Source organism: Carassius auratus, chromosome 22 (genome assembly GCF_003368295.1).
Source record: "Carassius auratus strain Wakin chromosome 22, ASM336829v1, whole genome shotgun sequence".
Classification (NCBI taxonomy): domain Eukaryota; kingdom Metazoa; phylum Chordata; class Actinopteri; order Cypriniformes; family Cyprinidae; genus Carassius; species Carassius auratus.
In genome coordinates, this window is record NC_039264.1 from 25,312,361 (window position 1) to 25,330,542 (window position 18,182).

Below are 18,182 nucleotides of genomic sequence, written 5' to 3' on the forward strand. Positions count from 1 at the left end.
TGTGCTTTATGTCTAATCCCTGTATGTGTGTACAACAGGAAAACCAGCAGAGGGCCCGACAAAGGCAAGAGCTGGAAAAGAAAAGGAACTTCAGTTCAAGCGGAAACAGAGAGAGTTGGTTGGCCAGGGACACAAACCGTTCTACCTAAAGAAATGTAAATCCGTCTTTGTTCTTATCCTGTTTCATGACTTTTGACATGTGAACATATAATCTAAAGCCACATTTAGAAGTTCTTTTGAAGAACATTTGTTGGTGAATGTCATACTAGTCGTTTATTGAGCACCAGTGTTCATAGCTATGTGCTATTTAGAAAGAAAATAAATATATGGTTGTATGATCATATATAGTATATAACATCTTTAAAACCCTTCTACAGCTGACAGGAAGAAGCTGGAATTGGCTGAGAAGTACAGCGAGCTGAAAAGAGCGGGAAACTGGAGAACTTCTTGAGTAAGAAGAGGAAGCGTAACGCCACCAAAGATCGCAAAAAGTTGCCCAGTCAGCACAAGAGACGCCAAATATGGACCAATCCTGGCTCATCTGTGGCACCTTGAGTTGTTTATTTGTCTGAGTGTGACAAAATGCTGAAGAACGTCTGTTAAAAAAGTAAATCCTGCTGGACTATGATGTTAAAAGCAGACTTGGGATGTACATTTCACCTACATTTGCAGAGTCATGGATTAAGACGTGTTTTCTTAACAGGTTCGACATTTAAAGATGCTTATCTCAAATATCCATTTTCTTTTGTTGTTTAATTATGTTTTGAGCATTTTCTCAAAATAAATCTTAAATGTATTCTCTGACGCCTCTATTATTTTACCACTAGATGGAGCTGCTGATTCTTCAAATAAAGAATCTCTGCTTAAACCTAATTTTTTGCCTCAGCAAACCTCAGTTCCAAACCAGCAGAAGTTAATATGCAGAAATCAACTATCTGAACTGCCACCATATGACGTTAATCCAATTTTTTGACTTGAGGGCACTAGGCGTAAACCCGTTTATACAGACATCCGTCAACGGGATGAGTCGGCTTGCATTTGTATCTGGCCTCTCAAAATCCAAAATATTTCTCTTTCGTCTAGATCATGACCCATTTAAACACAGCCTGTTTAGGCCAAGGTTGTTTGTGGTAAATCCACAGGGTTTCGAATGGGCGTTTCTTGAAATTGCTGTGATTATTAAGACACGAGCAGCAAGCACCCTGCTCGAACAATCAAAATTTTTCACAAAAACTTAAGTTTTCAGCTTCTTCAGTGTTCCTCTGGATTAACCCACTTTGTAGCAAGGGTTTCCTAAAACCTTGCAAATCCTGGAGCAAACACCCCTTGGTTCAAGCCGCACAAGGGTAAAGTCCTCACTTAATCATGTCATTTGCATCCTTGAGTAATGGATGGGACTATCATGGCTATATATCTTCCTAACCTGCTGGACCATGTGCATCTAGAGTCCATCACGTCCCTTAAGGGGGTGGATTTTAATGCAGTCTACAAATTTCAAGAAGGGCTCGATTTTCAAAGCAGGACCACTCCAGCTAGACTTTGTGTATGAAACCATCCTCACTTGAATACAGAACGGTGGATTAGAGGCCTTCCGTAACCTTTGGTTATATGTTGGAATCATTCCTCCGCAGTTAATTCCCTTTCTTTGGGTCACCGGAGGCTTTTAGAAATCTTGTCTCTGGAATCTTAAGTACACAATCCTTTCCCTTTCATCCTAAATCTGTCGTGTTAAAGATGCAGTCGTATTTCCGGTATTAATGAGAAAGAATCCGATTCTTTGGCTAAACAGAAGATTGTAGCATTTGTCATATGCTCAATGGCCATTGGGCCACCCAAAGGAGTGATAGCTGGAACACGAGCAGAGATCTGAGAAAGCTAAACTGGGAACCATCATTTATTAATCCGGGGAATTAGGATATTGCTACTGCTTCATGCACAGGAAAGTAACCCAAGGCAACCCGAGACTCTTTGCAATAGGCACAGAGGACAGATTTGCATTTTATTACCAATGTGTCACTTCGTTGATGTCTTCATATTTATAGATACAACAGTGGAATGAGTGGAGTGGGATTGGGGTAATGAAACCGACCCAGACTCAAACCTCACCAAAGGGCATCCAAAACAAAGAACGTGTTAGTACAAGCCAAGGACATGCTCCTTTCAACTTTTAATCAACTTTTGTTATTCCAGGAATAACATTCCTATCAAAGAAACAGCCTTAAACCTATCTCAGTCCTCGACCTTGAAATATGGATTGATAAGATTGGTGTACATGCACCCAATCCTAATCTCTAATAATGTGATAGTAATATTGTCCCAGACCAACATGTAAATGTATCCTACTTTGCAAAACCATAATGAATTAAATGAAGTGCTTAACATGCATTCAATGTGTGTAGGTTGACCATACATCTACTTTTCCTCCAGACATGTCCTGGCCAGGATTTCTAATTGCTTTAAAAGGCTTTGATCTGTTGTTGGTAATTTCTGAAAATAGTTGGACTAATAGCATGCTGGCATTATACACAATCGACCAATCGTGGTGTGAGGAAAGAAGGCATCTGTAGAGAACAGTCAAAGAAAAAGAAATGCATGTAAATATAATGTACAAGAACTACAGAGAGCATGCCATTAAAAAAACCAAAGCTAAAATAATTTCGGCAATTTACAAATCTCTGCCAGAACATGTTTCGTATGGGTCAGCCTAAAGATGTATAAATTATGTTTTGCCTGTGTATTGATTGGTACATTTAAGTATTTCAGTTAAATGTACATGAACACGACCACAAAGTCATAATTATGAAACTCGAATTTACCAGTTTTTAATTGCAGATGCTATGTACGCAACACAAGTATTGACAGTAAAAAAAAAAAACTCCAGTTAACAGTAAAAACCATTGGAAATGTAGAAAGGTCATAAAGCATTTTCAGACAAAGCATTTTTTTTCCCGCTTTTTTCACCAATGACACATTAGCACAAAACATTTAGGCCTACAAACGAAGTTGTCCAGTCTAAATTTGCATTACAACTTCTTATGATCAATACCAATTTCTTTCCACCACAAAGTGTTTAGTGATTAAACTCATAAAGGCCAAAGTTTCCCACTGGTAATCATGACTTTAAAGTGGCATTTTTGCACACTCAACACACAAGTAGGATCACTCTGACTTCAAACTTCTTCATCAAGCAGACGATCATTTTAACACCTTAACAATCAAAAGAGAATGTCTTCTCATTTTTTTAGTTCTTCCCTGAAAGATTTCTAAGATAAAGTGGTTGCCTTGCCAAGAACCAACAATCCATTTCAGGGGTGGCCTTCTGGGAAATCTCCTGCTAAATGAGGAGGGAGCTGTGTGCCTTACAGACGCTGACTCCGCGACACCTCTGCCTCGTCCCCTGACACATTACGACAGTCCTGTCCATAATGATATTAGCCGACGGAGTGCTGAGAAGCAAACTGCCGCCTGGATTGAATTACCGCACACCGCAGTTTCTCTCGCCCCTCAGATTATCCATCTGATGACCATCGGAGGGAAAGTAGATATTCGAGATGCTGCCTAAGTCTCACATGTCTGCTTTCCAAGGCTAAAGATTTGTTTATGACTATGGATATTTGAATTTTACAAATGAGGTGGTGGAGGGGAATCAAGGACTCGTTTAGGGATGCAACATGGTGTGGATGCGATTGATGTTGTGTCAGGTTAGAGTTAACTGCATTGGTAATCGGGGATTTGAGTTTGGATGTGTGACAAAAGGACATCGCAAACGCAGGCAGACTTTTAACACTGTTCCAAGCCAAGCCATATTGCTTGAATATAAAATGGTTATTTCAGGCTAAAACACTTGAAGGTTAAATCGCATTTGGTGTAATCAGCCCAATGCCATTGGCAGTGGACCTGCAAAGGTCTGTATTTGCATAGCAAAGCTTAGAGTGTGAAACACAAGACAAAGAAATGTAATATTTAGACTTTGCAATCAATTTTGGGCACAGAAAAGACACAAATATAAATATAACAAATCTTTCCTTATTCATAAAGACCTCTTGTTGATTCATGAAACCGACTTCCTCCTTTAAGTATAGATTTCCAAAAGGGCCAAAGAACAACTAATTTATTTAAAGGTCTGTGTATTTTCTGCGTCACTAGCGGCATAAAACAGACTAGCTAAAACTAGCTTTTTAAAAAATGCTTGCCCAGGAAAACCTCACCAAATCTTAGACCGTAGTGCATGGTTGCAATGGGGTTGCAAGGGTATTTGTACGGGTTCTTATGGATCTTCAGGGCTGCTAGGGTACTTTATGTTTTTAGGTGGTTATTAAGGTACTTCTGGTTGTTTTTTTTTACGTGGTTTGTACTGTAGATTGCCAGGGTTTTTGATGAGAGGTTTCAAAGGTATTTTGTACAGCTTCTCGAATGGTCTTGATTTTTGATAGTACTTTTGTGTAATATTGGGATATGTAATTATGTTTGACATAGATCCATGATTCATTCTTTTTCTGTCTGCTCTCTTACTATTCAAAGTGACTGTCTATCTATCTATCTATCTATCTATCTGTCTGTCTGTCTGTCTGTCTTTTAAATAAACATCTTACAGATTCTGCGTGGAGCTTCTAAACTCATGAGCATATAATGGTGCTTGGTTACATAAAACAAACTAAGCTGTCCCACAGTGCCTCATCCTTTTTTTCATATCAGGCAGCGACTTGTCAGGGTTTAATATGACAGATATGTGTACAAAACATCTTATGCAGAAAGACAAAGGAGTTTGAAAGACTCCTCAAGAGAAGTACTTCTGACAATGTAAACAAGTCTGTGACAAAAAATATATATATTTTTTTCTTCTTTTTTTCACAGCGTCTATGGCTTTCTCACAACATCTTAAGCACAAATGGAGTGCCTTATTCATCTTTCACTCACTGGACTGAACAAATCAGTTTTAACTGAACCTATCATTCTTGTTGAATTTTTATCTAGACTTCTATACCTAGTGGAAAGTAATTATTTCTTTGGGTTTGAATATACACTGTCAAAAGTGTGACTCTTTTTTGTGTGTGTGTGTGTGTGTTTAACATTCAAAGGCAGACCGCTTTAAGTCTTGACACTGATATATTCATTTCATACCCCGCATAAAACAAGCCCCATATGGAGTTGTTAACAATGGGATGAATGCGTGTGGAATCTTAAGACGCTTAATTATATTCCAAATGAATTTTAAAAATGAGCGAACAAAGCCAAAGACTGATTAACTGATCATATGCCTTCAAGTGTCTTCATTACGCTTTAATTAAATAATAACTGATAATGGTGCAATACATTGCCTTTCAGCCCAGGAAACAATGCAATCACTGACAACTGTGATTGTAGCCAAAAATGATGGAAAAACAAAGGCGGGTGGTATTATGAAATCCTTAAATTAACCTGCAATCCATCTTAATTGAAGTCAGCCATATGTGCCACCCAGAAAAAAATGTAGCTTAATGTTGACATTGCTTTACAACCTGCACGGTGGCAGTAAACCAGACAAAAACTGGTTCATTATCACACCATCTGCCATGTTCATAGAGGTACAGAAGCAGCCTTGAAGGAACAATGTACTCGGAGAGAGCATGATTCATTGTTGACTCTTCTTGAAGTCTTTTCGCATTTCTTTTTGAGCATCAGAACAGCAACGGTATCACCTGAGGCTCATGTTGCCATAGGAACTCCCTCAGGTGCGAGGCAACAATGACAACTGCATCTCAGTGTTGCAATGGTGATGTCTCTCTTACTTTTAACTTCTACAAGAAAAATCATTGGTTAATCAACTCAAAGTTTATGATAGCATCTATATTATGAAATTTGTTATAAATAATCTGCTGGTTTAATCACTTCCTGATGTGTATATGCAAGAGATGTTTTTACTAGATATACATATTATTTCAGGGATAGATTTGGGGATAGAAATGGAATTAAAACTGGTGGCCTGTGTAACATGTTTTGAATTTGGCACATTGTATAATTGTAAATAAAACAAAAAAGAGAATGGAAATTCAATGTAAACTGTTTCATAACAAGCGGCGTTGCAATAAAACTGCAGTAGAAAGAAATTTGTCATATACTGTACAGTAAACACGAAAAATGCGACGTGATGCGGTGCCAACCAATCACAGGACACCGCAGAAAACTTCTCAGCCAATCAGAATACTTTTCTCTGCATGCTCTCGCACTGGTAATGCACTAAAGCTGAAGAGTAAACAAAAAACCTTAAAGGGTTAGTTCAGCCAAATATTAAAACTATGTCATGAATAACTTACCCTTTATGTCGTTCCAAACCCGTAAGACCTCCGTTCATCTTCTGAACACAGTTTAAGATATTTTACATTTAGTCCGAGAGGTCTCAGTCCCTCCATTGAAGCTGTGTGCACGGTATACAGTCCATGTCCAGAAAGGTAAGAAAAACATCATCAAAGTAGTCCATGTGACATCAGAGAATTTTTCGAAGCATCGAAAATACATTTTGGTCCAAAAAAAGCAAAAACTGAGACTTTATTCAGCATTGTCTTCTCTTCCGTGTCTTGAGACTTGCAAATATACACATTCTAGGTTACTTATTGAATATGAAAATAGATAGAATTGTTCAAAATTTACTTTGAAATAGGCCTATTGAATTTTTTTATATTATAGCCTACTTTTCACCCACTCAAGGTGCATTGATCTAACCACATTATTCCTGGGGAAGTAAACAATCTCAGCTAAGAAGAGCTAATAAGAAACTTTAAGAGAGGAAAATGGTTAGGAACTGAATTACCAAATTGTCATGGTTAATTAAGCAGAGTAACAGATTGACAGCATCCTTGAGTAAACAAACCGAGCGTCTGGATGACGCATTTTTGTTTTGGTCTTTTGTGGCGGTCTAGGCACTGGGGTGGCACAGAAGCCAGCTGACTGCATTGTTAGACTAATTGAAGTGGAAACATGAGGACTGAGACCTCCTGTAGGTTCAATGGCGGGAACAAAACTACACAATTGTATAATTCAAGAAACCAAATGCGGTGTCGACAGATAATGATGTGTCCAATTAAAAGCCGCTGAAGCTGTTCCAGTATATGACTGCAGCCACAGTGTGTTGAAATGCCATGCTCTTTCCAAATGCAGCTTAATTGCCACCCACTGGTTCTGTCAACAGGTGCCAGTGGCTCTGAATCACAGTGGGGGAAATGTGTTAAAGCTTTTCTATGTTTTCATCGCGGATTATGAGTGGATTCTCATTAGCCGCGTGCACAAACGAGTTTCAAAAAGATGCTATCAATCGGGAATTAATCAAGTGGTATAAGGCAAGTGGCTAAAAATATGAGGGCTTGGTGATGACATTGAAAGTAAAGCAATTTCAGATAATTTGTTAAAAATATCTACCTAGTTGGCTAGGATTATGCAATATTTATAATTAACAAAAATATCGTCATTGTTGTTTGAATGAAATACAAGCTGACATGATCAATGAGTATAAATAAGTGTGTAAACAATCATGTCTTGACAGTCCAAAAGCATTCACTGATTAATTTTCTTAGAATTTAGTTAAAATGTACCTAAATTCATATTATGAAAGCAGAAAAAATGTCCCCGTATTTTGGGCTTTTGTTTTTTTATATTTGTAGGATATATGCCTAGTTCAGTAATATCACACAAGAGTGCCATTTTTCTTAGTATTAGTGTGCGTTTGAACGAATGTGATCTAAATTTTATACAACATAAAAAAAAGAAAAACAAGTTAATATAAAGTGAGTTAAATTTTAGACATAATACGGTCTGTTTTTCTTCTGTTTTGCCCTGAAAATGTGTTCCAAACAAAGGTGGAGCAGATCATTTGCATGTCTCAGAGCAGCACAGAGTTGTTTTCATTCCTGAATTAATCTGTCAATTGTTGAGTCAACTGTTCAATAATCCGTTCATAGAGACAGCAATTTGGACTGTTTTTAAAAAAATAGGTTATACTGATTTGAATGAGTTATTCAATTATTCACTCATCATTCACTCAATAGGGGACTTGCCACCAGCTGCTGGCAGTTTTAGAGGTATATTTTTTATCCATGACAGGCCTAAACCAGCCAAGGTGCCAGCATAAAAACCCACTAATCAAAATATCTCTTAATTATTGCTGTTGAAAAAAAATCCCCAAAAGCACTGAGATATAATTTTTTGGTCAACATCGCACACTCCTACTAGGTATCTGCATACTGATAACTTTTCTCAAATCCTGAACTCAACTGCCTTGAGACTTCTTATATCCACACAGAATCACACTAATATGCATAGATATGCATATCCAGAATGCCCTAAGAGAATATTTCTTCTATTTTTTTAACGCTGTCCTCCATTTCTGATTTGACTTTCATGGCTCCCTCCGGATGCATTTATCAGCTGCGGGTTAGTAGTTAGCTGCGCTAGAGCACTGCTGGCAGTTGCCCCATGTCTTTACAGTCCTTTTTTTTTTCTTTTTCATTTTTACCCACATTAGGACTGACTGACATATAATCCCTTGGTGCAGCAGTGGCCTCCATTTTCTTGGCAAATAGCAGCAAGTTTAATACCACCCTCTGTCCAAAATAACAACTCACACAATTTTGCTTCTGTAATTGGGCTATTATCGTCGAGGCGTGAGGTCTGTATTCTCAAGCAGCTTCACCAAGTCGTTGCTTAAAAGGTTTTTCAGTGGTCAGCCATCAATTGGTAATAAAACAATTTGGCCAGTCTGCTATTTGTAACACTTAAGATTTAGACCTAACTGGTGAAGTGTTTCTGTTGCTTTGGCTCCGTGGTTCTCAGCCTCAGACAACTTTCAAATGGGACCTCAAGATAACTTGAATAACAAATTATTAAAGATCACACAAAACAAGGATTAAAATAAGCTAAATCAACAGAAAATGTAAATATGTAAAATGTATTTTTTTATAATAATCTTATCCAGTTAATTATTAATCAGCTTGTTAATCATGCAGTCTTTATATACTGAAGTGCACAATTTGGCCCTTGGAGTCAAATAATATGGATATAAATAATAATCTTCAACTACGCTTAAACTTTAAAGATTTGACGTTTTTTTAACAAATATTGATATCAAAGAAACTTTGACCCAGTGATTGTCAAAGTGTCCTTTGCACCCTCTAGAGACAAAAAGGTTCTATCTACAAAGTCGAACTCTAACCAAAGTCTCTTTAAGATAAGTCACGTCACTGCGACCATCTTTGAAACCCCTCTCGGGCCTCATCCAAGTGCAGCTCCAATCACTTTGAATGGGGAAACATCAAATTCTCCAAAACTTTTCACTAAGCTTATGATTCAATTTCATATTTGAAATCACCAAAGAAATCTGATAACAACTGTGTCATAAAAGTTGTTACTTTTTCTCAAATAGTGTTATAAAAAGCTTATTTCTCTGGATAGATCAGCTAGTGCGCAGTCTTAAGAGCACGTCTCTGAGCGTTTACTGTTTCTATAACAACTGGTACTTCTAACGGCAGCTTCAGTGATGCGCTGACTTTACCGATTAGCGATTGGCTCTTTCATGCAGAAGGCGGGGCTTCCTGCGATTGAGCGGCCATATTGAGCATTGCATTTTCCTCATTCAAAACTATACGAGTGACAAGTCTTGGGTATTCTATAGTCTTTGTTCTAACCATAGACAGTAAAAGAAATGGACACAGTGACCCCATTGGAACTCAATTGAGACAAATGAAGCCCAGTTTTAGCGTTTTTTAGCACTTCCGTTTCTGACGCGCAGACTCAAACGAAGCTTGACGACGTCAGCAACCTGTCTGACAGATGTAAATGTTCTAGTAGCTGTGCGTGCAAACTGCCATCGTTAATCTTGCAGAGACGGTGAGCTTGAGCGGGGAGTTCTTTGTCGTGAGTAAGCAGGAGTAAGTATTTTGATTAATTATTTTGTATAGTATTTTAAAATGTAACGCCAGTACGCCATATTAAGTTAATTGCCTGCGAGCTTCTCCTCCTGTCTGTACGGTAATGCGACAGAGAGCCGAGTGGTTATGACGCAATCGTTAGCCTATTTTTTATGTAATGGAGCCCTTTATACATTGTCGTGTATCTGTAGAAATAAATAATGGACAAACAGAGTCTTTAAACGCCTCAGATGTAAAGTTATTCGCTGTCAAAGTGACGCCAAAATGAATGGGAGTCAATGGGAATGCTAACGCAAATGAAGTTCTGCTAAAAGATGGCAGACCCCACCCGACTTCAACTTCCGGTCGAGTTCCTTGCCCCTTGGTTCTAACTTGGTTCTATAAGGTTCTTTCGGTCAGCCAATCAGCACTTCGAATGCACACGAGCGGACCAATCAGGATCAACTTTCTTTGTCATGTCGCTGGACTTCTCTATGACAGCGCGAAAGATTGAATGTTAAATATTTCAAATATAAAATATTTTAATAATATGTAATCAGTGAAACATTTTTCAATGTTTATTATCTCTTAAAGAAAATAATTTTTTCACAACACTAATAAAATATCTGATGACTCTGTTTCATAGACGATGAAGACGACGAGATTTTTCACTCATAATTACCACAGGCATAAAACAAAATATCATTGGCAATCAATCAAAAATTGAATCGAATTGAATGGCTTTACTGCAGGGCAATAACTGTTTGTAATGAAATGTATGTGTCACAGTCATCCAATGGTGGATGTGTTGAATCGCGATCAAAATGTTGTTTCTGAAGAATATGGTTGAGATCGCAAATATGAGTCAGATGCTAAGTGCGCTCTGACGGTGACAGTGATGGTAAAATCAAATCATCTGCTCAAATTGAACCCTACCAGGTTCCAAAAGGTAACGGAATATGCTTTATTTTATTCCTTTGTAATTGTTATTAATATATCAGCAGAGTTTTACACTATTGAAGTGGTAAGAGATCCATCCGTGTTACAGGTCCGGGTCAATATAACATAGACCCGATATGTAATGATTGGTGCAACGTTCATGAATGTAAGGGTTAAACTTTGTGAAACAACTTTGCTAAATCATTGTGTTTTCTTGCAGTTTAAAGTCGTAAAATGTCTCAAGTTTTATGGTCAAATGGTCAACAATTTAATTGACGAGGTCATAAATGCAAAACATGTTATCTCGGTCCAGACTGATCTCTAGAGAGACAGATTGCAACGTCCTGTTTTAGATGCATTACAGTACCTGCTTAAACTGTTCCTGCAATGATGTGTTTAATTACCCACCATATTCCTGCATGAAATTAAACATCTGCACTGAACAAAATATTTAGCATTGCCTTTTATGCTTTACTCGTTTTAAAAAAAAGAATACAAATTATTCATCCTAAATTATGAAATGGATTTCATAAAAAGCATTCAGTTTTTATCATATCGACACATTGTTACAATACTAATTTTATGTTTTAAAACAAATTAATAGTATACTTTTTATTTTTATATAATGTTTTGCAAGATAGAACCTTACAATTTCAAGTGGAAAATGGCTTTTTAGAATTAGAAGGTTCTATCTGCATTTGAGAGTTCCAAAATTTCCCTTTTACAGATTTGAGGGGATTTTGATATTCCACATTTAGAATACATTTACTGTATGGTCTCTGTCATTTTTATGCATGAAAGAGACTTCTTCTGCATATCACGTTTGCTAAATGGAATGCAAAATCTTTGAAGCTCAATATCTCAGGTCCGCTGAGAATCCAGAAAGAACCATAAGCATATAATTCCAAAGCAGTGAAAATATAAAACTACTGTCTTAAACAGTGGAAGTTTTTTTCATTTTAGTCATTGTGTTTTAATAAAAAATGCAATAAAAAAATCTAATTCTATTATTATAGTTTATTTTACTCTGGCATACCATTTTAGTAAACAAGTAATTTAAGCTGGAAATGTGCAGTATGCCGAAAATAAAAACAGACTGTGTTGTGTGCGATTCAAAACAGATTTCATAACACAAAGCTATATGACTTCAGAAGACTTGAAATATAGTGCACAGTTTGACCTACTTTTATGGTGCTTTTTTGTGATTTTTGCAGCTTAAAAAGGCCGAGTCCCATTCACTCAAGTGAACTAGGGGAAGTGAAAGATGTCATTTTTTTCGAGTAGCTACATCAAATGTGTTTTCATCAAGTGTGAGGATTTCTGTATCTATATACAGAGCACCTTACAAATTAAATGGCAAATTAAATAAACACTCATAAATCAGTGACTGAAAAATACTGCTTTGATGAACTAGAAACTATTTACTTTGGTCTTGACAGGTAAAAAATACGCGATTTATATATTTGTGTTTCTATCTGGCACAGAAGCAGATATGGTGTCACTGAGGCAATAAGAAACTGTCAGGTGTATTTACTTTTTTTTCTTTTTTTCTTTGTGCTATATTTGACATCTAACAGTAGCTATAGCAACATGCTAAAATTGTAGCTCTGGGTAAACGTTGTCATGAAACAATTATTTTAATTCACCCAAGGCGCACATCTTTTAACTTATTGTTATTGAAATACTACGTATGGCTGAGCTTAGATTTTTGTATTTAAATAGAAAGCCCTCAGAGATTTTGATTGAGTTTACAACAGCTAATAATTTAAGCGTGAAAGACGAAACTTTGCTAAGTTTGTATTCGATTATGAGAAATTTATTTAATTGAGGCGCCTCCAGTTCTAGATTTGTAGAAGAAAAAGACAAGCTGCCTTTTATCATCATGTTGAACTGACAAGATAAGAAGAGTTCAGAGGCTTAAGAACAGAGTAATCATACTGAATAACATGATAGGATTTGCGCCCCACTTTGTGGATGTTTGTGCATTTAGCAGACTGTTGCTCAAAAAGAACAAGGAGTGATGGTGGTCGCTAGCTGCATTGCTAGGTGGCATAGCATCAATAAAAAAGAGAAAAACAATGTTAGATATCAACAAAAACATTGTTTTAATAGCAAAATATCATTCATTTGGTTTTCATAAAACATCAAAACAAAGAATATATGAAGCATAAACCCATCAAATATAAATCATTCACATTGTAATAAGATAACAGAAATGAATTATAGTACGAGTTGTTTCAAAACGCAACTTTTCACCATACGTAGTTATTAAATGACTGTAAAAATTAGATGATTTTACTGCAAAAAAACATTATGTACCACATTTTTAACACCCACCAGGAAAAATGAAAATAGATGATATATTCGCAGCTGTCTGTGATTGTACAATCATCGGGTCACTGAGAGTTCTTTCAAGTGCGATTTGCTTGGCATTCCACTTGTTAATTAATAAACTTCATAAACTACTACATTTCAGGATTAAATACTTTTTTCTGGAAATGAATGGACTCCAGATCCACAGCTGCCTTGTGTCTTCATTTGACAAACAAATCATCAACGATTGTAATCTTTTTTTTTTTTTTTCACTAAAAGTAGGTGCACACTCTGTGAATTTTGCCACTTTGATTACATTTATTTGCCATTAAACTCTTAAAGTAGTTTAACAGTGTGAAAAGATTAATATTCAAAATATATAAATCAATTTTAAGTAGCCGAAATGTATTTTGTTTTGAGGATGTTTAGATATTTCTACAGGGCAATAAAAGATAAATACTGAAGAAAATGATTAAGTGGTGTTGTAAAATGCCCGGTCAATGCAGCTAAAGGTCTGCCCTATGTACAGAACATTCTGGTATGTATCCAATCATTAACCTCATCATACAATCTGATTATAAAACATTCTTAAAGTAATAAATCATACAGTGTACACCCACATTTACATTAGGACAAAAAATCTCAAAGCAATTCATGTTGTGCATTGTCCATGTATCCTCCGTGCAAACTCTCCTCATTCCCCCTTTTGTCATGTCTCCTCAAGTTCGGACTCTTCTGGAAGTGTGGGTGAGATCTTGTATGACTACCTGCGGAGTTGGCATGGTGATGGGCATGGGCATTACGACTGGCACTGCCCCTCGAGAACTTTGTGGCACTGCGTCCCTCTGTAGTTCTGGAGCGAGAGCGGGTGTTGACGCCTCCTGCATGTTTCTCCGGTACTGCACGAAGCTGCACGTTTTCAGGACAATGGCGAGGACGTTCTTACCCATTAGTATTCCAGACACTCGGATGTCCCTATAAAACACCATATTCCCTCCCCGGATAAAGATCGTAATAAAATTGATAGCGACCAAACTGAGAATGGGATACAACAACATCTTGTGCGGCACAATGTTCACACCTTGCATGCTAATTTCACTTAGCGACACACACGGCAGTATTAGAAGTAGTATGTAGCAGTAGAAAAAAGTAAGGCCCTCCACCCATAGAGGGAGCCCTTTTCTCTGAGGCTCCCATAGGCTGGCCTGAATGTCCAAGATGTCGAGGAGATCCACCACGACCCAGAACAGCCGACTCCTCAACTCCTCCCTCTTCTTGAGCGGACGAACGTATTCCATGTGGTCGATGGCTGCCAACGTGACGTAAAGTCCCGGCAGAAAAATGGAAAGCAGCACCGTCAAAGCCTTGCAGGTAAGAGCGTCCGCTCTCTCGCCTTCTGCCTTGTAGTTCTGGTAGACAAAGTATACCTTGATCTCCAGCACAAAGACGTAGAAGAACCAGAGGATCATGGCGTAGCCTCGTTTAGCAGTTCGTACTTCGGCGCCGACCCATACCGCGATGTACCGCAGCACGATGAGGAAACACACGTCCCCTACCATCACCATAATGCAGACGCCCACCTTCCGTGGACCTTGATTCTGCTCCACAAGGTAGGCGTCCAGCAGCGCCATGCTACTCATGATGAGCACACACGAAAGGCAAACGTGTGGCTTGTTGGAAGGGGGCGGTGGAACCATGTTGATTATGAGAGACGAGATAAAAATGATGGGTGGCTGAATGCTCAATCAAACAGAGTTTTGTAGCCCCATATGATTTGCCTTAACTGTTCATCCCAAAGACACAGCAGTCCTGGAAACAGTAGTTAATCTAAATCGGCTTTATAGCACAGCAACCTGTTCCTCGAACTGAGGCGTGATGGGAGGAAGAAATAATGAGGAAGCAAGAGAAAAAGATCAAGAATGAGCCACACTTTCTATTTCTAAATTCAGCCAGAAGCAAACAAGCTAACGCACAAGATAGTTCCTCACAGCAAACCTCTTTCCGCTATCAGTCATCAGTCCTCTAGCCTTAACTCACTCCCACAGTTCTCTGAGTGAACACAGGCAACCTATGCATACTGATCACAGCTGCTTCGGTTTTCACTCATCGTTAATTGCATCGTTCACAGCCAGAGTATTAAATATTAAATATTTCAGTTCTCCCGGTCTGTAGGCACGACCACCGGCTCTTATTTTCCAAAGAGTCTCACAGCTTCAAAAGCAAGGGGAGAAGGCGAAATAAGCCACATGCTCTCTGAAAGAGTGGGTCAGGAAATATCGGCTGTGATAAATTTGTCATTTTATGCCAGAAGTGAATCCGTTCCCAGCACTATTCCTCAGAGCGCCGCCGCACACAAGACTACAGCTGACTTGCTTCTCCTAGGAGGTTCCTGATTCCAGATTGCACTGAATAGTAAGTCTGCATGTGGTTTACGTACGCATGTTTTTCTCCGAAAAATTGCAGCGGAAGATGTCTTTGAAGCCCCGAAGTCTTAAATCCGATCCAATCCTCAGATCTCTCCCTCCCATAAAAATCGATGTGGGTTTTGAAAGGTAAAGTATTTCAAAGTAAGTTTATCTATATAAAAAAAATGACCTCTTTTGTGAAGGATTAAAAGCACGTCACTCATCCACAGCAAACAGTCCTGTGCCTCCTGTGGATTAAAATCACTTTATTCTCATCTCCTCCCCAGTATTGACGCCAAAGAAGTCAATAAGTTTCCAGTTGCCCTCACCTCCGAAATCTCTGCAGCAATAATCTCAGTCTTCCCCCTTTCATCCTTTCGAACTCCAGAGCGACGTTCCGTGCGCAGCCTGTGGCTCCTCAACGTAGTCTGGTTAGATTTCACACTCCTCCTGCTGTTTTTCTCTTTTCTCCTCCCTCTCTCTGCTCCCTTCCACTTATGCGCAGTCAGGCGTTGGGTGTCAAAGAGGGACGCTCAGCAACAGCTACAGATAAAGACCGTGTGAAGCTTTCATTTGATCCGAGCTGCGCTGTCACAACTAGACCATGGGTCTACATACAATACCTCTCTTAGAGATTCCCTTTATCTGTTCTTCAGAAGTTCTGCTTCAGAATCGTGAGCTGTGCATTGGTCCAGGGGTCTTTGATCTGATATAGGAAATCTCAGAGAAACCGTGACTGAAACAATAAAGAGAGTGAGATAAGGTTTTCACAATGCAGAAGCAACACTGAGAACATCAGGACAAAGATAGTTGGTCTAGATGGTAGCCCTCATTTGTGAAACGTCTTGCAAGATTCAAGAATTTATTTTTAGTTAAAAAAGGTAAAAACAGTTATAATAATAATGTGAAATGTAATTTATTCCTGTGATGGGAAAGCTGAATTGTCAGCATCATTACTCCAGTCTTCAGCATCACATGATCCTTCAGAAATCATTGTAATTCGTTGTTGTTGTTGTGAAAATCATAATACATTTTAGCGGAGTTCTTAAAAATAGTTCAGGATAAAAAAATAAAAAAAAACACATTACAAATGTCTTTACTGTCACATTTGATTCAAACTGAATGTGTCCTTTTTGTCGAAATGCAATATGAAGTATGGTTTAAAGTACTGAATTAAAATTAGTAGTAAAATATTCAGGTTTTCATTTATTTAAATTTTTATTAAAATACTATTAATATTAACACAATGTTAACGTCAAACCAAAGCTAGTTCAACTAAAATGTGTAATTGTCTGTCTCCAATGCAGGGAAATGTGTACTATACTGCCTTACAAAGCAAAAAGTAACTACGCAGAGTGCAGAACTGAGAAAATGACTTAAAAGTTATCCTGTCATCCAGCCTAAGTAGTTACTGTACAAACAACTACCATTTTTCTCCAAAACGACACACATTTCAGATAAGATGTTTTGTCACATAACAAAGGGACGCCTTGAATGTCATGAAAATGACAGTAACTCATTTGTGACCAAAAATGCAGTTACCGCCTTTTTGCTTTGTAGGGCAGTATACAATAAATGCTTCTCTGTGTAAGTATTCTAACAAACTACATTACCAGATATTTAAGTGAATGATTTAGAATGTATGTAGTTTATGAATACATTTGGAATTATACATAGGTTCCTCAAAAGTCAACATGAAACTTCTGTAATTTAATTTAAACTAGCTAAATATAGCCAAAAATATGTCTGACACAAAAATGATGCTAGCTTTTCAGATTAATATATATGTTCATATATATTTTATAGATGTTTGTGTGCTTACTTAGGAGGTTCTCCAAGGTGAAGAAGAAACCGTATGCAAGCTATTATGGAAATGGGAAAACAAATTATTCCAAGGCTGAGGGGAAAGCTTTCATTTATGAACTTAAAAAAGGAGGAACAAAAAAAATTAAGTATAACAAGATTCCCCTAGGCTATAGCAAAAGACCTGCACATTTAACTTCACCGAAGCAAACCTGAACTGAAAAATTCCAGGTGTTTTACAGCAAATTTGGAACCAAATTAAGCTTTTTATGGCTGTTACTCCATGTCTGTTAGCTTTGAGCACATCTATATGCTAATCCAGTCCTAAATGTTGACATAATCAACAATATGCATTTAAAATTAGCATTCTAACTCAAACCACATGCTAGGTTTGACTGATTATATCAGCGATTGGTCATAAACCTTCAAATCAAATCACCAAAATGATCGACAATGAATTAAAAATGCACAGAGCCTTTGTTGTTAATTATAAAGCGTATTACTTATAAATGTCCTCCCAACTTAGATTACCAGAGCGTTCATGAATATTTGACAAGAATCCAGACCATTAGTTCCAACAATGAGAGGCAAATCTCTCGCCTTTGTTAATTGGATGTGTTTGATCACTTTCCCTGCCCCCTTCTTAAAATCACCAGACATCAATGTAAATGTGCTATTGAGATCTATTGCAGTAGGCTGAATCGTCTGATAGATTGTAGTTTCTACCATCGAGGTGTCAAAATGTGCATCCATCCACAAAGCACCATGAGACAGAGACTCGGACGAGTACATGGCCATAAATGACCATTAATAAATGATTCAACAGAGTGAGACGAACTTAAGAAGA

At 37.7% G+C, this 18,182-nt stretch overlaps 1 protein-coding gene and 1 long non-coding RNA gene across 2 annotated transcripts; one reads left to right on the forward strand and one right to left on the reverse strand.

Moving 5' to 3' along the window:
- Positions 1–63: 63 nt before the first annotated feature.
- Positions 64–797, forward strand: LOC113040690 (uncharacterized). The gene is made up of 2 exons (XR_003275285.1): positions 64–155; positions 378–797. It is a non-coding gene; the product is annotated as an uncharacterized LOC113040690 (long non-coding RNA).
- A 12,098-nt stretch (positions 798–12,895) lies between these two features.
- LOC113040155 (transmembrane protein 121-like) lies at positions 12,896–15,768 on the reverse strand. The gene has a single exon (XM_026198441.1). The coding sequence runs from the start codon at positions 14,822–14,824 to the stop codon at positions 13,847–13,849; it is 978 nt and encodes a 325-aa protein (XP_026054226.1). The 5' UTR covers positions 14,825–15,768; the 3' UTR covers positions 12,896–13,846.
- Between the last annotated feature and the right edge of the window lie 2,414 nt (positions 15,769–18,182).

Coding starts and splice junctions, on each gene's coding strand:
- LOC113040155 (XM_026198441.1), bottom strand. CDS start 14,824: ATGGTTCCACCGCCCCCTTCCAACAAGCCACACGTTTGCCTTTCGTGT.